The sequence below is a fragment of the Botrytis deweyae genome (assembly GCF_014898535.1).
Source record: "Botrytis deweyae strain B1 chromosome Unknown BDEW_019, whole genome shotgun sequence".
NCBI lineage: Eukaryota > Fungi > Ascomycota > Leotiomycetes > Helotiales > Sclerotiniaceae > Botrytis > Botrytis deweyae.
In genome coordinates this window covers 460,466-480,628 of record NW_024066226.1, presented here as the reverse complement: position 1 = coordinate 480,628, position 20,163 = coordinate 460,466, and the positions used below count along the sequence as shown (strand labels likewise).

Genomic DNA, 20,163 nt, shown 5'->3' with positions numbered 1-20,163 from the left:
TATCATCTCCTACTTAAGAGAGACCCCGATAAGATGGATGTCGTCGTTGGCGTTGAAGTTGATTTCTCTGAGAACGATAGATCCATCTGCGCGAGTGGCCTGAATCCAAATCCGCTTGCAGAGGAAAACAGTGGCTTCATATGGCGGAACAGTATACCCCTGCGTGCGCGTATTGTCCTCGTACTCGGTGAAGGAGGAGGAATTGGTCGATGTAAATTGATAGTTGAGACTAACATCCATGCCGAAACCCTTGATACCGTACGAGGCAGAGATGGAAACTCCTGCGGAGTGTGTCATCTCTTCTGCTAGCGTCTTGCTGACACCTTTTGTAACTGTGGTGGAGTCGGAAATCTGGCCTCCACTGTTATTGGTGTGCGCCGTGTGGACATACCAAGCTATTTTTCTAGCGAGACGGCAGAATGGATAGCTGATGGTTCTAAGGCTTGCTGCGTCTGTGGGGGGAAAAAAGATGCTGAAAGGAAGTGTGACTTGGCATTGATCAATGCGGTTGAATACATCGCCACCTTTCGGGATATTGTGTTTCGTGAAAGATGGTGGGGGAGCAGTGAATTCTGTGAAATTTTTGGGGTTTGGTAGGGTGAGAACTTGTGCGAGGCCACTGTTGGGCTCAGACCAGCTGTTGTTGGCGCGGAAAGTCTCGGATGAGATCGGGATTTTTTCTCCCCCATTCACGCCCATAAAAGGGAGTCCAATTTCCCACACAGAACAATCGGATTTAGCTCCTGAGCCTCGATCATCCCAAACCTTGGCTCTGAAGTAATCCGAGGTATGAACCAGATCAGAACGAACACACCAAATCTTGTCAGTGCTAGGGGCACTCCAAGATCCTGAACATACATCTCCAAGTGAGACGTACCCACTGGGTGCTCTAGGCCTCCAGAAAGATCCGTTGTAACTCCCCCCGCTTTTCTCGTCACGCCAAATCAAATCATAGCCGGTAGGACTAGCGACTGCTGCTGTACCTGTAGAACTTGGGTTTTTGCCAACAAGTAGAACAGCAATGCTGCCATTCCTGTCACCATATGAAGAAAACCCAACAGATCCTAGAGGACGCAAATTTCCCTGAGCTTTGGGGTGGTAGGCTTCAAAGTCCTTCGAAGCTCCACTGCCCTTATCGCTCCATACCCAGTCAAATGCTGAGGTCATAGTGACTCTGAGGTCACCATAGTCTTTTGTTGCGTTCGCCATGTTGGTTTGCGGAGGTAATAGATGAATCAAAAAGATGTTTTCAAAGCTTAGTATATGGGATGTGGTGAAAAATCGATGACAGGAGGAGAATTAAGCACTTATTATACTTTTTTGTAAGTCTGAGAATATCGATCTTGCTATACATCTGATGTTGATATGATGAAAGGAGTGCTCTGCAGCTCAGCTCTCCACAAGGACTTCTTTGCTTGTATGACAGTGTTACAACCTGCAAAGCAGCGTCGCCCATGACTTGTGTATGCGATGTGTCAATGAATTGTGGGTGCGATATAATACACAGCAGTGTGTATGATCAAAATGAGACACTATCTTCACTACGATATGCTGAGTTGTGAATTCGATGTCTGCAAAATGGAACAAGCAAGGCAGATTATCCATGAACCCAATATCACTCATTGCTGCCCAATTACAGCTGATACATTTCTTGCATCGTGTTGCAGAGTAACAACAGGAGTATCGCCGTGAAACAGAGAGTGAGGGGAATATGCTATTGAAATAACAATGGTGCGGGGTACGTCAATTTTGTGTGTCCTCAGAGAGTTCTTGCACCGAATCAAGCTCTTTTGTACTGTCAACGTTCACAAGACTCGTGGAACGAGCTCATCCTTTTGGAAGTCACTGCATTTTCTAAGGCTCAGCTGTATATTGGAGCTGCACTGCCGATCAGAGTACCCAATGGATTAAGGATTCAGTTGCTCTCATGATGGTGGTCGTAATCATTTATCCCCAAAGAAAATCCTCCTGCAGTTGAGCTATATGCATGAGCATTCGTGTTAAAACTGTTGAGAGGAATCTCAAGGCGTATGTGGAATGGGATGTTTGTGGCTGGCTGATTGATGGCGAGAGACCGCGGTGGAGGCCCCCGAGGATCAGAGACGTGCACTTGTATACAGTACAACAGATGAAAAGATTCGTAAGAGATTTAAAGAGATCCGATCGGGATTTCGGAACATTGATTTGATGTTGTGCATACCTTTTCTTGGCAACGTCTTCAAACTTAGTTTCATCGGCACCTTGTGCCCATCTACCGTGCTTCTTGTTGGCTGAGCGCGAACTTCACCGCTCAGCTAGCTTGCACTTCAATGTGACAAGAATCGTCAAATCACGATTCGGAGATGTGATACAGTGTAAGATGGGGTTTCTCGATTTTGTCTGAGTGCTGTGATTGCGCATCGAAGTTAAAAAATTCTGAGAAGATCACAATATCCCGAATGCGTATGGAGCATCCTGTGTGTAGGTGGGTGAGAGCGTGCAGCGGAAGAAGGTTAGAGATAACGATGGTCAATATGCGATTGGGGGTTCTGAGTGCTCCTCCTCATACCAATACATTGAGGTGCAGTTAGCCACTAATCTATCAGAACCTTGGAAGATGTACATATGCATCTATGAAAAAAGAGTGACCTGTTGATACAAGCGTTTAAATCATGTGAGTATAAGTAGGTAAGTGTACGTTTACGTATATCTTTTCCCTTTTAGGCTAGATGCTGGTTAGCTGAACGCTTAACAGCGGTTCTTGACGCCACATAGCAGTAGAATGTGAATGCCTTAGGTATCAATCTGTATGAAGTTATTAATCCAATTGAAAGCTTTCAACGTGAACCTACCTGTACCGTATCATCAAAATACGCTTTCCACATATGAATGAGTCCCGTTTGTCAAGAATTTGTGGTTTCCATTGTGGATATCTTACATGTCAAGAAGTATAGGGGCTCTAGTAGGGGTTGGACGTGCTGCTCCATAATCCGTAGACTACTAGACGCCGTCCACTTGGCAAATTGCAAATGCAGGTACAGATAGGAACGGAAGAAGAGGCTTGGATGTATAATAAGATGGAAGATGGAATGTGGAATGTGGAGGATGGAATGTGGAAGGATAAGGGGATTCATGAATCATGATCGAGGGTTCACTACCTAGAGATGACGCCGAGTAACTCTAACTGACTCAACATTTCGTAAATGACCAGAGGCTGCTAATCAAATGTTTCGTAACGATGTCTAGGGAGAGAACCGATGGGTATGGTTCTGGTACCGGTAAAGACTGGCTCGCTGGTAAGGGAATGATATAAACTTCACGATTCAATATGTAGACCGCCCACAGATAATAAATCTGTTCTTAACGAACACATGATATCTCTGATCGAGAGAGAGACAAGAGGTATTTGACAAATGGGACCCATCAATTCCTATCCAGCGTGGGTAAAATACGAGAAAGACAAATAAATAAGGAAGCCAAATGGCTTTATGTACATGAGGATCTGATCCTCGATTCTTGTACTCGGTAAGAATCCAGGAGCCAGGTATATTTTTTTTCTCAAGTGGAGTTTCACAGATACTCATTAACTACTACCTACATACTCGTAGTACATGCAGTATGCCGCACCAAATGCCAAGGAAGGAAGATCAGACGCTTTCAACTCTATATCATCTTATGCGCCTCCAGAGGACAAGTTCCATATCAAAGTTCTATCGTCATTCCTATCTAGTATCTACCCGTGGACTAGCTAAGTATGTTCTTGCAGCGTCATCAATTTCTTCTCATCATGAAATCAGTGTCGAAAGCTGCAAAAGGATTCCCAGGTAGATATCAGATGTAATCTCAGGAGATCTATTTCGAGTATACTCGTACGGAGTACTTGGCAATCAAACTGTTTTCCGATATGGAGAATGGATCTCGTCAAGAGGTTCATGAGAGACAGACCGACCGACCGACCGACCGACAAACAGACAGACAGCAGCAAACTCAGCACACTCATCAGCACCGAGCAGTCAGCGAACTTGAGGTGATCCTCTTGCGATGGAATGAATGGGAATGGATGGAGCGAGCGGCAAATGATTTCCGTCTAGACATCCTTGTATATCTTCATTTCCCTGGATGCATCCGAAAATACGATTGGTTCAGCCCTTGCTTATCAATTGGATTTCGCCCGATTCGGTATCATATCCGTTTAAATGTCAATATGCCAATTCTCCAAAACCCCCCTCGAGAATTGATAATCCGTGGATTTCCCCTTAAATCTGAAACACAATCTCCTGCTTTGGGAAATTCAAATTAAATTTTCTACCATGATCTTCCAATCCACCCTTCGCTCTACCACACAATCTCATCCACCTTCACCCAAATTTCATGGGTACACCCACTTCGAACACCATGGTACGGAAGCAATGGAAGTATCACTCGCACATGCACGTTCCCTTAAATTGAACTGATTGGCGTTGCATTGGGATCTTGATCATTTGCAACCTTTCCCCATTTCCATCTTCATCCGAGCAGCAAAGCAGAGGGAGAGGACGAGGAAAGCAGCGTTTACCGTAACCGTTGATCAAATCTCCACTTTCTTTAATGTCATTCCTCTCTTCCTTCCTCATCCCCATCTCAACCTCTTAATCCTTTGCTTTGACTTTTGGAGTATCACTCACTCACTCGCCCTCACTCTCACTTTGGCATCTTTCGATTGTGCATTTCTTGCACCTTACTTTCCTTCAACAACTAGGTATTCACCTTCGTCCGCCTTGAAAGGCGCAGTCACTCATTAGAACCCGAATCATCAAAGTTGAATTCGCAATATCAAATCAATCGGATCTAATAATTAATTACCATCAACCTTCTTTACAAAGTACAATACAACTCTCATTGAAAAACAAAAAGTATTCATACATACATAAATACACACGATTTGTCACAGAGAAGAAAAAGAAAGAAACAATGCAATTCAATTCCCTGGTTCTCCTAGCAGGAGCAACCATCCTCTCACCATTCGTTCAAGCTCAGACTTGGACCGCTTGCAATCCTCTCAATACAACATGTCCCAATGATCCAGCTTTGGGTACAAACCATACTTTCGTTTTCAACACATCATCCACAGTCGACAACTATTTCAACATCACCGCTGGGTCTCTTTCATATGGCGATGATGGTGCCGAATTCACTATCGCCAAACAAGGACAATCACCCACCATCGAATCCAAGTTCTACATCTTTTTTGGCCAGGTATCTGTGATCATGAAGGCTGCACCTGGAGTAGGTATCGTATCAAGTATCGTTTTGGAGAGTGACGATCTGGACGAAATAGATTGGGAATGGATTGGAGGTAACACCACTCACGCCGAGACCAATTATTTTGGAAAAGGAAATACTACTTCCTATGATCGGGCCATCTGGTACCCAACTCCTACCGATCCAACAACAAACTTTCACAACTACACCATCGACTGGACTGCCGAGAGAATTCAATGGTGGATTGACGATAGTCTTGTTCGAACCCTTGCATATGCTGATGCGGTTAATGGCAAGAACTTCCCTCAAACCCCCATGACAGTCCGAATTGGAATCTGGTCCGGTGGTGATCCAAAGGGGAACAGCGTGGGAACAATCGAATGGGCTGGTGGAGAGACCGATTTCACCAAGGTTCCATTTACGATGTACGTGAAGAGTGCAGCAGTTCAAGACTACAGCACTGGCTCAGAATATCAATGGACTGATAAAACTGGAGACTGGCAATCCATCAAAGTTATCAGGTATGTTACTTTTCTTCCCGTGATATCACGAAAAGCGCGCTAATAAATCAAAAAAGCGGTAACTCGACTGTCGCAGAGACTATCACCAAGAATGAAACCCCCACACTCTCCATCGGTGAAAAATGGGACAACCTTCCTAAGACCACCAAACTCGCAGTCTACTGTGGAGGTGGTGCCGCAGTCGCCGCTCTCGTCTCTGCCTTCCTCTTCACCTTCCTCCGTCAACGTCGCAATGGCCGTCTAGAACGTGAAGCCTACAACCAATTGATTGAAAAGCAACAGCAAGACGCCTACAAAGACCAAATGGAATTGCACAACAAGGGTCTTGGCGGTTTCGATAACAACTCACATGCCACCCAAGGAGATGACGCACTTGGAGGCTGGGGTAACGACCAAGGAACTGGATACGTCGGACCTAGTGGAAGCGCGAGCGCAATGGCTAGTGGAAGTCCGATGGTGCAGGCTGGCCAACATGGTCCCATGAGTCCGACGATGGTTATGCGAAATGCGGAGATGAGTCCACATAGTGCGGAGTTTCCTCAACCGCAACAACCGATGTTTGGGGGTAGTGCCAATGGTGGTGCTTACATGAAGATGTGAGCATGAGAGGAAAAAGAAACAAAGAAAGAAAGAAAAATCAATAGGAGTGAGTGAGACGAATAGAAGATTAGAGATACAAGTGGAGGATGGAAGGTGTAGGGAGTTTTTATGTAAATGACTTTCTTTACACTGTTTATAACATATCGAAATGGGAAGGTCTGCTTTTTGTTTTCCTGGAATATTCATCTACGTATGGAAAGAAGAGCAATCCGCCACGGCGACAGTTGGCATATTCGGCTTGCTTGCTTTAATTCTTTCTGATCTCAGATGTCTCTTTTAATTTTTCTCGGGAGCGACGTTACATACATGCCTACCGATTGACAGCGCGGGTTGAGCTCATCTCTAGATATTGCGCAGGTGCATCTTGTAGATAGCGTATCTGACGGTCGCCAAAGCGGAATTGAAGAGATTATTACTTTACTTTACTTTGTATTTTGAATCCGTGTTTGCACGTGGTGAATCTATCATGGGAATGCTGTGCTTGACTTCTCATTGTCGTTGTCATTATTTACCTAGTACTATTATTGTATTACTACCTGAATCACATCACCAATTGTCTGATACATGGAGAAATATCTATTTTTATAACATCTATCTCTTCGCTTCTCTTCTCATCTCATCAAGTCAAATCAAATCACAATAAACCCCAAACCTCCAAATTGGAGACCTCGACCTCGACCTCGAATCATCCATCTATCAACCTACCCAGATACGTACCTAGTACTTACAACCCCATATCAAGAAGTAGGTAGGTAGATACCTACTCGAGAGACTGGGCAGTAATAAAATCACCATAAGAAGTGTATTCAACTCTCCAAACCAAGCTCTAGAAAAATCTAATTCAATCCAATCCAATCGCAAACAAACCCCTTGGCAGAAAGATCTGGCAGAAAGATCTAGCAGAAAGATCCCATTCAGAGGTTTGATTTCCTCGTCTCTTTCGAGACTCGTCGGAATCCATTCCAAGGTTTGTTTGTGACGATTACTTCGTAGAATAAGAATGGAATGATTTCTAATACTTTCTTTTTTTTTTTTTTTTTTTTTTTTTTTCATTCGTTGTTAATATTCCTTTCCTTTCTTTCTATTTTCGTTGGTTTGGAAGATAGGTAGGTAGGTAGGTAGGTATGTATGTAATTACGGTAGTTTCTTTCTTTCTTCTCGAGGGAGATGAAGAGAGAGAAAGAGAAAGTCATCTATTCATAGAACGGGGATTTTTTATATTGTTAGGTATATTGTTACTAGGTATCTGTATATCTGTATATGTACCTAGTAGGTAGTGGTTATTTTCGAAAAAATAAATATAAAAATAATGGATCGATGGGCCAATATCTCAGGTTCATTTACCGGAGTTTTTTAGCAGGTAGGTTCGTATGGTATGGTATGGTATATTTAGGTGTGTGTGTGAAGAGCGGGGATGATCAAGGGAGTTGTGTGTATTTTTCTAGGTATGGATGTACTAGGTGGTTTAATGGGTTTAATGGTTTAAATTTAGATGGGTGGGTGTGAGATGTTTGAGACATTGGGGGGTTTGGGATGGTTTTAGAGATTGGTTTTGGAGATTGGAGATTGCGTGGTGGAAAAAGGAAATTGGGATGGATGGGTTGGTTCGGGAGCGCACTCGGGACCGAGGCGGAGGTGCTTGGCTAGGCGGGGTGGAGATGCGGAAATGGGTGTAGAGGAGAGGAGGGGGAGGAGTAAGTGGGATGGAAGTGAAGATGGGGATGAGGTTAATGAAATGAGGTGGAGAAGTTTTGAGATTCGAGATGCGAGATTGAGGTGTTGCGTGGATACTAGAGGGTTATGGTGACGATACTCGAGCGAGGGGAATTTGGGAGATGCGGATTTTATGAGAGATGTAATAGAGGATATCATGTTCGGTCACGTATCTATAAGGCAGGTAGGTAGGTAGGTGGGTATATGAGATTTTTAACCGTAGGACTTCTCCTATTATGGAAGATGTTTAGTGACGCTCGTCATCGTATAGACTGTACTTTGATGGAATCTCCTTCTGGGTAAATAGTATGGATGCGCGGGCGACGATAGCGTTGATGTTTGAATACGATCTCCCGGTGAGGTTGGCTGGACTTGTGATCCATAATGAGTCCAATTGAATATCTCTAGTAAGCTCTTTTCTAGCCCCCCCCCCCCTCATAAGATATAATAATGATCGCAACTTACAATGAAAATCCCATCCCCAAGAGCTGATACTTGTTGCCGTCAGATGAGATATTAAGTGATCGACATGAAGCGCTTTTCTCAATCTAATCAATGACAGCTTGAGTTGTACGCTGCGTACATTTTTGCATCGCTTTGGGCAACCCATCATTCTGGCTCGGTAGATGTTAGCTCAGACTGAAACATTCGACACCAGGCTTTCCTGTCAAAACTGCCAGTTGAATTTGCCGTTAATGGTTAAACTAGCCGTATACTCTAGCGATGCCCATTACTAGATATCTCAGATGTCTAGTAGCTTGCTTGACGCCGTGACACGCCGTGACATGCCGTCACAATGAACTTGGCTCACGAGTTTATCTAGAGGAGAGAAATAAGATGGATGTAGAAAGAAAAGCGGTTTGAAGAGAGAATTAAATCGAAAGTCTTTACTTCCTCTGCGATGCTTTGACTTCCGGATAGTACCGCAGGATATGGCTAAGCAGGCATGAGCTATGTGGAGCTTCACGCTTTCTCAATATGGGGTAACTTCATATAGGGGATCCTCTTGGCTAAGAGAAATTTCGGCCCCTTCCCTTGTCCTTGCTGTCGATCTCGGTATTTTCCATATCTCTTCACCTCTTTCTCCTCCGTGGTTCAACCACCACCTCTAAGTATCGTTACTATCTCGGCAGTTGAAGATATAGACAAAACGCCATTCTATGTTGAAAATTTTACTGCTCACCGACTTACTGAACCACGGTGATCTAGACATGGTATTCTAGAGATACGAGATGAACAGACAGACTCTCGGGTCACGGCAAACTCCCCATCGGACTTCCATATTGGAGATTGGAAGTCCATGCAAAAAAAGTTACAATGATGTTGTGTTGCATCACAATCAAATTTCCTTTGCTTTTTCTCCGCACAGCCACCACCATCCTCCTTATGTTTCTTACACCCTGAACGTTTCGAAAAATCAGATTCATCCGAACAAGTTGCATCAAAAGCAATTTTTCGTCTCATACTGATTGATATATTGGCAAAACACTCAATGTCAAGTTGAGATACCCACTTCAAAAGGTATCAAAGCACCAACATCCTGGCTATCAACATTTCTTAGCCCCGCCAAAACATAACAAAACGGTCCAAAGGACTAGGAAACGGGAGTTGGTGTGCCAAGTGGAGATCATTTGTACCAATCGCATCTTAAGAATGTTTTTGCAACTCTATCATAAGCGCCGAGCATGCGCTTTGTTCTTCTCCCCAGATATATCGTATAATTCGTATTAGCGTCTTTTGTCCTTCATCTCTAAATTGGGATCGTGCTGTCGGGGAAGTTTCCCATGATGTTGATTCCCCGAGCCCGTCTGATGTATACTTACTCTGGAATTGATGCGAGGCTAGCACACCTGCAGCTGGCTAGATTGCCTGTTTAAGCTGTGGGCTTAAATAGCGCGTAGAGGAAAAAGCTCGGCTTGGAGGTCTAGTGATCACATACATAGTTGAACATCCATTGAGATACCGGCACTGTACCCCGTATTGAAGGGCAATCATTGCTAAATTGGTTTTCACGAAGAGCTTTGTGTAGCTCACCATCAACATTTCTCCTCGGCACTTCTACTTTTTTAATAGCAGAAATGTTATTATACCCTTCGTCTGGTGTGTGATAGCAGGTGTATTGAATACCTCGGCATTTGGCAAGTTTCATCTTGACTGGCCGACAAGCATTTGGATACTATTATCGGCTTGAAACTTCATCCCAAGGCCTCCTAAGAATTAAGCATATGTTATGATCTGACGTTATTCTCCACAAAAATAAATGACGTTCCTGATTGCCGGGTTCAACTTTGAAGATATAAAGTCAAGATGTTTTCCATTCAACACAACTTCTCTCATCACTGATCATCATCTCCACATTCTTTCACATATCTATTGAATAGTTCATATATCTTCATTCGACTGATATCATTCATTGTAAAAATTTCTAATAAACCAATTTCAAAATGAAGACCTCAACTCAACAACTCTTATCCATTCTCCTCCTTCCTCTCTCCGTCTTTGCCGCTCCGACAGGTTCCATCGAATCTAGAGCATGCTCAGACGTGACGGTGATCTTTGCCCGTGGAACTACTGAGATTGGAACTCTCGGTACTGTAGTCGGACCACCTTTTCTCTCCGCTCTCAAATCCGCTCTTGGGTCATCTTCAGTCACCATGAATGGTGTCAACTATCCAGCAGATATTCCAGGATTTTTACAAGGAGGTGATCCTGCCGGCAGTAAGACTATGTATGTTTTCCCTCTTCCTCTGAATTTCCAGTGTGACTAGTTGTTTTCCTCTCAAAAAAATTGACTAACACGTCACCACAGGGCCTCAATGGTCACATCAACCTTATCCAGCTGCCCAGACACAAAAGTCGTCATCTCTGGTTACTCCCAAGGTGGTCAACTCGTGCATAATGCTGCCAAACTTTTACCAGCCGACACAACAGCTAAAATCAGCTCTGCCGTTATCTTCGGTGACCCAGGTTCGTCCCAAGCCCTTTGCATATTTCAAAAAATGGCATGGATTCTGAAACTAACACAAAAACCAGATAATGGAGATGCAGTTCAAGGTGTCTCAGCCGATAAAACTGATATCATTTGTCACGTCGGAGATAACATCTGTCAAGGCGGAAGCTTGATCTTAATGGCTCATCTAACTTATGGAATGGATACGACGGCAGCAGCTGCATTTGTTAAGAAGGCAGCCGGATTGTAAGGGATTTGAAATGAGTCGGATGACTGTTTGCGGTGCGCATTGGATGGTATGGAGTTTCTTGGAATGATATGATACGACATGGGCCGTCTTTCATTCTCGAAATTAGGCATGGAGTCTTGAGTTTTTGACGGTGAAGGCTTGTCTGGTACATTTTGCTTCTTCTTTTCTTCCTGCTGGACTTTTCCTTGCTCTTCTATTCCTGTTGGGCAAATATCACTCTAATTGGGATGACCTATCTCAACTATAGGGGTTCTTGTCAGACGGAATTGGATTTGTTGGGCCAGTAGGATCTATTTATCTTCCGCTTCCTTGCTTGCAGGCTAGCATTTCTATTTACACACACCAAGTAACAAAAGGCTGGTTCGAAAATTATTTCTCTTTGAATTGTAATCTTGTGTGAATTTTTATTTTTATTTTTGTAACTAAGTAATTTCTAATTATTCTACTAGTAGAAATTATACTTCAATTATTATACCTAGTTATATATTATATTGGCTCTTCCAAGTATACCAGGTGGTAATCATTTCACAACCACAAAGTAGGTAATTGGAGAAATAATCAAAAATTGCTCTTATCAAATCACCAGGATGTCTGACCCTGAATTTGACCCCGCTACCCCGCTATCTCACTCATAAACATATCTCACTCCCAACCCCTAATTCCCAATAATTAAAATACCCCCTCGTCCCCAAATCCCCAATACTATCTCAAAAAATGCCCCCAAACCTAGAAATCGCAACTTTTACTCCCTCCTCCGCTCTCCTAGCTCTCAGATCCGGCGTGCAACGCATAGAACTTTGTGCACACAAGGATAAAGATGGATTGACGCCTGACGCGAAGGATTTCGCGAGTGTGTACTCTGCCTCTGCATCTGCACCACATGCGCAGAATGAGAAAAGATTTGGCGGGAAGATCGAGGAGAAAAAAGAAGAGGAGAATGGAGAAATCAATATCATGATTCGACCGGTTGATAATAGTTCGCTGGGCGGAGGACCCGATGATAATTTTAGGGTGGGAGAGGAAGTGTTTGTGGAGATGAAGGAGGAGATTAGGAGGTTTAGGGAGTTGGGGGGGAGGGGGTTTGTTTTTGGGATTTTGAGGAATGATGAGGAAGGGGGAAAGGGGTTGGTGGTTGATAGGGAGAGATGTGCTGAGTTGATTGGGATTGCGAGGGAGGGGGAGGGCGGGGAGAATGTGAGGTGTACGTTTCATCGAGCATTTGATCGAATTGAAAGTGCGAGGATGAATGAGGAATTGGAAGTGGTGAGTGCTGTTTTTTTCTTGGTTTGCTTTTTGCTTTTGATTTATGTTTGGGGATGCTTTTTTGCTTTCGTAAAATTACTGGTGAAGAAAAACCTCCTGATAAATTTAGCTCATAAATCTAAACTTCACATCTCTCCTCACATCCGGCGGGGCTCCCACTTCGGTTGAAGGAGTTGTACAGCTTCGAAAATTGGTACAGCAAGCAGCGGGTAGAATTGATATTATTGTCGGAGGCGGTGTACGCAGTAAAAATCTCGAAGGATTGGCGCAAGAAATAGGAGCGGGGTGGTTCCATAGTAGTGCTGTGATCGGAGACGGAGAAGATGTAGATGGCGAGGAGGTAGGGAAAATGAGAGATATCTTAGGGAGTGCAAGAGTTGGTTAAGAATGGCTCGGTGATATGACTAAAGGGGTTGATGGCAAGGTCTCGCATTCTATTCGTTTGAAAAGGGTATAGATGTATTTGGGTTTGACAAATCCCCCAAAAACAATTCATCTGGAGCACTTTAGACAATGCCCCCTCGCTTCTTCACATACCTACAATAATATCCATATTACCACCTTCTTCCCAACCTATACTTCCCAATCTCCAGTTTTTCATTCATTCGCATAAAATGAAACGTTCTAGCTTCTTCCTTATCCAGCTGCACGATCTCAGCTCCATTGCGCGCACCATTGAGCTCTGAAAAGGGCAACCACAAAGAAGTGAAAACCCATTCATCAATACCAACATATCTTAGGTTTGAATCCCTTCTCTGATTCTTCGCATGTTCTTGGAAAGCAGTAAAGATCCTCTTAGCGAGACTAAACGCATCCTCTTTACAGGTTGTAACTTGTGACCGCTTACCACTAACAGTCACTGTGGCGTAAGAGAACATTAGAATACGAAGCTTTGAGAGCTGGAGAAGTGCATCGCGATGTTGATCCTAAAGTTATCCATTTAGTTCTCATATGTCTCAAGGCCGATGCATAATCTTCTTGAAAGTGATACATACCCAATTAATCCACGAAATTCCCAGCTCCTCCCACTGATATGAAGGCTCATCCCAAGAAGCCTCGTAAATTCGCTCCATACAACTTTCTTCGCCTGATATCAATAGCTGACGCCACTCAAATTGCATAATCTGAGACAAAACCTCACAGAGGCTAGGAGAGCCAGGTATTCGCGATTGAACCGTGCCGTCGAGGGTTGCTTGAAACTCTCGTAGGGTTGTTTGATTCGATGAATCCTTCATCATGATTAAGTGATGAAGTAATTTTACAACTTCTTGACTCACGAATTCCACAGAAACTCTCTGGAGAGCAGTGATGCCATCAAACAACTCCAAATGTATGGTTTCATATGGCTCCCAGTAATTTCCTTCAAAACATGGGTCGTTCAATAGTCGTAATGTACGAAGCTTCGTTACATCTGAAAGTTTTGATAATCGCCACTGTTTACGGTCGTATTGCTCGTCCATGCCAGCGGACTGATGGTACATCCCTTTTCCCAATATGAGATCTCGCAAGTTCAGTCGTAGATCTGGCTTTCCAATGGCTCGTCTACTTCTGTCGAATACTGCAAAAATATCCAAGAATAAGTTATTTGTGGTTACGCTTCCCTGAAGTTCTTCTAAATCGAGACCGAGTGCCGTAATGGTAGGCATACCATCGTTCTATGTGATGTGAGCAATTTATTTATCAAATGACTCTCAAAAGAAAAGGAATAGATAGAAAAGGTAAGGATTGCAAAACAGTGGAAGAGAAATTTCTCCACATAGCGACACGCATGAACGAAAGGCGTAGCAATCTCGCACTTTAGAACCCAGAGATCCTCTTAATCGACCCATTGTAAACCTAACAATCTAATGATAATGCGGGTTAAACAATCTGAACATATCGAGAAGTAGATCATAGATTCAAGGCAGAGTAAACTGATATTGAGAAAGGTGGTTTCTAGAAATGCTATTATCTTCACACTCACAAAAAGAATTTTGGCAATACTCGTGCCTAGAACATTCAGGTCACCCTTCAGGCCCCTCAAATCTAGACTATGCAGGTTTCTGAAATCTGGAACATTTGACCATCCATGAAAACTCGAAAAGTCGCGTGTATTCTTCCATAGATCGATGTAGACATCCCTGATTTTATTGAGATGGAAATAAGCTGCGAAGGTAGGAACCGTGCTAATAGTGAATCAGATCAGTCTATCACCCATAAAGATATCAAATGCCAAGTACCTAATGGAACAGCTTTCTAGATTTGACATTCTGTCTAAACACCTGGTAAGGAGAGCCCGGGTACGCCAGACAACAAAACTAGAGTCTAATCGACGTATGTGACGGAGATGGGTCTCAAAAGGAAGTTGGGAGATGTCCCATAATTTTCCATTGTTTGACTGAATTACCCCATCTGCAAATTCTGGTAAAACAATCTCACGGTAAAGCGCAGGTCTGAAAACTTCATTGAGTGTCTTGCTACTTGTTTAGCATTAATTCTATATCGCAATCTGATTAATTCACCTTGGATGTCAAACATAAGGTGGATAGAGTCTTCTTTGGTAATCGCTGATCAGCGAGTAATATCCACAATTCGAGAGGGAGATAGCTCTTCATTGTTTCAAAGGATCGAGAAAACAAGTGATGGTAGCAGGTTGTCGGTCAGATGCTCATTAATGGACCACAAACGACCTCCTCAGACAGTTACGACGATGAAAAAGCAGGATATTATTGTGAATGACTGATGTGAGTACAAAGTATTTTTTAGCCGCCAGTAATTACTATCACCACGTTAATTTGCAGGTTCTCGTATCTTGGTGGGAGAAGGACAAACGTAGAGGTCGTGGAGAATTTGTTTGGTTGCTGCCTCGAATTAGGCTAGCTTTGAACCCCCACCACACCGCTGACCAATCAAAATTTCTCAATGCTCGATAACCACAGAAGACCCGCGATTGCACCAGTGCCCCCCTTAACCGCGCGTTAAACACCAATCTTGGTCCGAGACCTTCTCACCTGTGTCAAGTGAAATATGACCTCTATATTCGGTCCTCCTATAATTAGGGTCTATGATTGAGGCTGGTTAGAGTTTCTGTGTATGTCGACCTCACCGAATATGTCGGCCAACAATCTTTTAATCTACACACATCCTCGAAGTCGTATCTTACGGAAAGAGGATGATTCTTTAATGATATGGTCATGATGAAGAAAGTTAAGCATGGGGAATTGTTGCAGTAGTTTTCCAGAAGAACAGCTACCTCGTCCTCCGCCGGGACGTAGAGGTTATCCTGTAGGCAATAGTCGTAAGCTTGTTCAGGGTCTGTTGGTGAGTTGTAGTCTTGATGCTAACATTGTTTCCAGATAACATTTACCATACAAATCCTGTATTGGAATTACTTGAAGAAGAGTACCAGATTAAGAGAAATTTTGAAGCAGAAACAAAAGGAAGGTCTAGGGGTAAGAGATACGATCGAGATAGAGATATTGGTCCCAGGCGTAATAAAGAATGGGCAAGTCGCAGTAAAGGCCGATCCGGAACTCGTCAAAGAGCTACTAGAAGTGGTAAGAGATCGCGCGCAATTCGTCCCAAGAATTCCCGCAGGAGACCTAAAGCGAGTAGGAGGAGACGGAAAGATTTCGGCGAAGATGAAGATGAAGATGAAGACAGTGATAGCGACGATAGTGAATTCGAGGCTAGTGACGATGATGAATTTGATAGCGACAGTGATAGTGACAGTGATTCTGAAATCTATCGCCGGAAGATGTCAAAGTCCGTCAAAAGTCGACGAAAGGAGCAACCCCGAAACAAACGACCTGGAAAAAGAGGCAAGGTGATCAACAAAGACGAGGATGATGACTACGATGAGTTCCTGGAAGAGGAAGAAGACGTTGATGGCGAAGAGGACTATAAAAATCACAATAAGCAGAAGAGGAAGAAAAGCAAGAGCAAACCAATCATCAATGAAGCTCCAAAGAATAGAGCAAAGGGCAAAGTCAAGCCAAAATCGAAGGTCAAGAAGGCAAAGGAGGATGATAAAATTGCTCTTCTAGAGAATGAGGAAGATGAGAATGATGTTGACAATGATGACACGGAAGACGAGGATGAACATGAAGAAACAAACAAATATCCTCAGAGCAAGGATTATGCAGCGGGAGGAAAAGGAAAAGAACCAGAAACGCCGAATCCTTACCGGTGGACAAATTCCTCGCAAATATTCGACAAGAACAAGAGTAGCATTTACCATAGAGCCAGAGCGAAGGGCTCAGATCGCGAATCAATTCGTCAACTGGAAATCCAGCGTCATCGTAAAAGGCGAGAACGGGAATCGTCACTTAAAACCACTAAAAAATCTATCTCAGAAAGCCCTGGCGATGATGATTGGACTGACACAGACGCATCTTCAATCGCACCTTCCAAACGATCAGGAAGCACTTCATCTCGTCTATCCTCCTTGTTTGGCCCACGAAATCGAAGTCTAACACCGGAACCGACTTCCCATTTGATGTCTCCCATATCACCACTCACTCGACCTTCCGTCTCATCGAAATCTGGAGAAAACACCTTTGGCGCCTCTGTGATTAAGGCATCACCACTACAAGAGATCATATCTGCAGACTCGTTGCCGGCAAATCCTGAGCCAAAAGACGCTATCATAACACCTCCTCCAGCCGTTCATCAACGGCCAGCATCACCTCTTACTAAGGCAGCTGAACCATGTCCGGAAGGAATGAAGAAAGTCATTTTTATGAGTCGTGGTAAGAGAAGCTCTATAAAATTGATACCTTCAGATGGGAAGCATAAGGCTACTGATGATGTTGAGATTATTCTTACTAAATGAGGACTTCTTGGTAAGTGAAGCACAGTGAAGTATGGTTTTCTGAAAACGATATAAATCATTGTCCCTTGTTTTGTTCTTTTCCTTTGAGTGAAAGAAGAGCAGTTGTTTTATCGGAGGTGCAATGAAAAGTGTAGAAATGAAATTATAGTTCAGTTAATGGCAGGAGTCGCAAATTGGAGTTTGGGTTTGAGTTTGATTTTCGTATATACCCTTTGCATATATTGTATAACATCAACTACTCATTTGTTCAAATCTACTGGGTGCACCTTATCCAATTTGAAGAGCCGCTAGTCTCTCAAAAGATCGATGAAGTGAATCGCACACGAAGACGTAGTACAAGCTTCTAGATCTCCCTACAAGCTCATTAGGACTATATGCCTTTGTCTGTCAAATTGGATCTGGTACATTTTCTCCACATCTAAAGAGCGTGTAAGCAAGGGAGTGCTGATGCGGAGATGGACGGGAGCATTGATGTTAGAAGGAGGGCAGGATGCTAAAATGGCGACCAGGGCGGACATTACTCAAGGAGGTGAGAGTAAAAGTCTTTGTGCACCTCCCGCTTCTTTCAGACCAATTTCCACTTCTACATTCACAAAACCCAACATGAAAACCTCAAAATTATTCGTATTTGCTAAGGAAACATTACCAAATACCCTCTTGATCAATCTTCTGTTGTTCTAAGGGCTTGCGGTCTAATCTTCCACTTACTGCTTTAGCGATGGCAAGACAGAGAGAAGCTCTCAAAAACCTGCGCTCGGTTTTATCGGTCAACATGTATATTATTACATCTAGGCGCCATCTCTTCATTTTTGAATTAACTAGGCATTCACAAGAGAAGAAGAAGCCCCTCTTTTTTCCATATTGTGATTGGATCGTGTTTTCGTCGTTCTACTTACTACTTAAATTTCCTGTATCATGATGGATGAAGCTTTTGGGGCTTTTCTTGGTGTGCAGAGAAATGCCAAGGTAGGTTGTGCGGCAGGTCTGTACACAACGAGGACGGATTGGAAGAATTTGAGAATACAGAAAAGGGGAGAAGGTGGGAACAAGAGACGACTAGATTGATAGACTAAAGGCATAAGCAGGGTTGCCAGCAACTCGGCACTCCAACAATTGGAAGCTTTCGAATTTAAAATACAATGGGAACATTCAAGTAGTTTGGAATTTGAAAAGTAGAATTGCCTTGAACATCGAATTATTTCTGAATATTCAAGACTTATATTTGGTCTACCAGTGCAAACTACTAGACACACTGGATGCAAAAGATATGATTTTACGGGCAATGTGGTTTAAAGACAAGACCAGATGCTCAAATCATATTTCGCATAGCTCAATGGGAACGCGAAAAATAGAGGAAAGTTGCAGCATAGAAGTTCATGAATCAAAATAGCAGACCAGCCGGTTTGGAAGCACAAAACACCTCTCGCACTGTATAGCGAAAGGATTCAGCATCTAGCATAATGAGATTTATGAATCATGAAAAGAATAACGGCAAACAGAAAATCATCAGCGCGAATTGAACAATTACCCAAAGGTGCAAGATAAAGTATAAGGCTTATCTGGGGTATTTTAAAACTCAGCTCTATAAATTCCAACGACTTTTAGAAAAAGTATAGCTCGCTGCTCAATAGTGTAAAGAAGTATGCGCGATCAACAAAGGTCCTGTCCGTTTACTTGCTTCTCTTGTAAATCTTCTGCAAGAAGCTCTCAAACACAGTCTTCTTCAAGCCTTCAGATTCGTCAACCTGTGAAATCATTTCTTTGATCTCACCAACTCTCTTCTCTTCATAGTCCTCATAGATCTGTTTCAAATTCAACTCATCGAACAGCTTCTTCACTGCGGCTTCCTTCGTCTTATCTTTGTGACCATAGTTCTCCTCGAGTATTTGACGCTGCTCGGGTGTTGCAATAGCCAATGCTTTGTTTACGAGCCAAGAGCACTTGTTGTCCATGATATCAGTTCCGATCTTTCCAATGTGCTCGGGCAGACCAAAGTTGTCAAGATAGTCATCTTGGATTTGGAAATATTGGCCAAGCGGAATCAAGATATCTTCGACTTGCTTAAGATTCTTTGGAGTTGCAATCTTCTGGTGGTGAAGTGCAAGAACGACGGGAAGGTAGAAGGAATAATAAGCAGTCTTGTATGTGACAATGAAGTCATACTTGGTCATTGAGAAGTTGTCCAAATCGACCTTGTCCTCTGGTGCTGTCAACAAATCGCACAATTGACCAAGTTCTGTCTGATATGTAACTTCGTGGAAGAGTTCAATGAGATCGACGTAGGAAGGGTGCGAGCGGAAGTACTTCTTCAATAAAGAGTAGATCGCGGCTTCGAGGAGGAAAGCATCGTTGATAGCGATCATGCCAACATTTGGTTGTCTGTACCAACAAGGTTGACCGCGACGAGTGATGCTGCTATCCATGATATCGTCTGATACAAGGAAGAAAGCTTGAAGAAGTTCAGTCATCCATCCCAATGTTGCAGATTCGAAGTATTGTTCTTCAGATAGAGGAGCTTCGAGGAGGAGAGATACTGAGTCGGGAACAGACATTCCACGGTTGCATTTTCCGCCAATCGTATTGGCATACAGAGACTATACGAGGGAAACTGAATCAGTACATGATATTTACAATGATTCTTCTGGAAAATCACTCACGGCCTTGAGCCAATCTTGACCCTGTTGAGGGAGGTTGTACTTTTGGGCATGGGCAAGTAAATCCTCAACCAATTTTGGGAAGACGGATTCGAACTCCTTGAGAGTGGTATTCTTCGCCATTGTTATTGTGTAGGTGATGATTGGTGGGAGTCGATTAGGTAGAATATAAAACGAAA

At 43.3% G+C, this 20,163-nt stretch overlaps 7 protein-coding genes across 7 annotated transcripts; 4 read left to right on the top strand and 3 right to left on the bottom strand.

Annotated features, from left to right (window-relative positions):
* Nucleotides 1-9: 9 nt before the first annotated feature.
* Nucleotides 10-1,209, bottom strand: EAE98_007861 (uncharacterized protein; the record flags this gene model as incomplete). Its single annotated transcript, XM_038955484.1, has 1 exon — nt 10-1,209. The coding sequence occupies one exon, from the start codon at nt 1,207-1,209 to the stop codon at nt 10-12; it is 1,200 nt and encodes a 399-aa protein (XP_038808213.1).
* Nucleotides 1,210-4,929: 3,720 nt separating this feature from the next.
* EAE98_007860 (uncharacterized protein) lies at nt 4,930-6,341 on the top strand (the record flags this gene model as incomplete). The annotated part of the gene is made up of 2 exons (XM_038955483.1): nt 4,930-5,741; nt 5,798-6,341. The coding sequence occupies 2 exons, from the start codon at nt 4,930-4,932 to the stop codon at nt 6,339-6,341; spliced, it is 1,356 nt and encodes a 451-aa protein (XP_038808212.1).
* Nucleotides 6,342-10,408: 4,067 nt separating this feature from the next.
* On the top strand, nt 10,409-11,738 carry EAE98_007859 (uncharacterized protein). The gene is made up of 3 exons (XM_038955482.1): nt 10,409-10,782; nt 10,864-11,021; nt 11,088-11,738. The coding sequence occupies exons 1-3, from the start codon at nt 10,499-10,501 to the stop codon at nt 11,252-11,254; spliced, it is 609 nt and encodes a 202-aa protein (XP_038808211.1). The 5' UTR covers nt 10,409-10,498; the 3' UTR covers nt 11,255-11,738.
* A 230-nt stretch (nt 11,739-11,968) lies between these two features.
* Nucleotides 11,969-12,944, top strand: EAE98_007858 (uncharacterized protein; the record flags this gene model as incomplete). The annotated part of the gene is made up of 2 exons (XM_038955481.1): nt 11,969-12,517; nt 12,627-12,944. 2 exons carry the CDS (start codon nt 11,969-11,971, stop codon nt 12,900-12,902), a joined length of 825 nt encoding a protein of 274 aa, XP_038808210.1. The 3' UTR covers nt 12,903-12,944.
* Nucleotides 12,945-13,071: 127 nt separating this feature from the next.
* Nucleotides 13,072-15,111, bottom strand: EAE98_007857 (uncharacterized protein; the record flags this gene model as incomplete). Its single annotated transcript, XM_038955480.1, has 5 exons — nt 13,072-13,443; nt 13,513-14,172; nt 14,481-14,682; nt 14,737-14,969; nt 15,019-15,111. 5 exons carry the CDS (start codon nt 15,109-15,111, stop codon nt 13,072-13,074), a joined length of 1,560 nt encoding a protein of 519 aa, XP_038808209.1.
* A 598-nt stretch (nt 15,112-15,709) lies between these two features.
* On the top strand, nt 15,710-17,330 carry EAE98_007856 (uncharacterized protein; the record flags this gene model as incomplete). The annotated part of the gene is made up of 2 exons (XM_038955479.1): nt 15,710-15,794; nt 15,853-17,330. The coding sequence occupies 2 exons, from the start codon at nt 15,710-15,712 to the stop codon at nt 17,328-17,330; spliced, it is 1,563 nt and encodes a 520-aa protein (XP_038808208.1).
* A 1,670-nt stretch (nt 17,331-19,000) lies between these two features.
* Nucleotides 19,001-20,107, bottom strand: EAE98_007855 (uncharacterized protein; the record flags this gene model as incomplete). Its single annotated transcript, XM_038955478.1, has 2 exons — nt 19,001-19,924; nt 19,988-20,107. 2 exons carry the CDS (start codon nt 20,105-20,107, stop codon nt 19,001-19,003), a joined length of 1,044 nt encoding a protein of 347 aa, XP_038808207.1.
* Nucleotides 20,108-20,163: the final 56 nt, after the last annotated feature.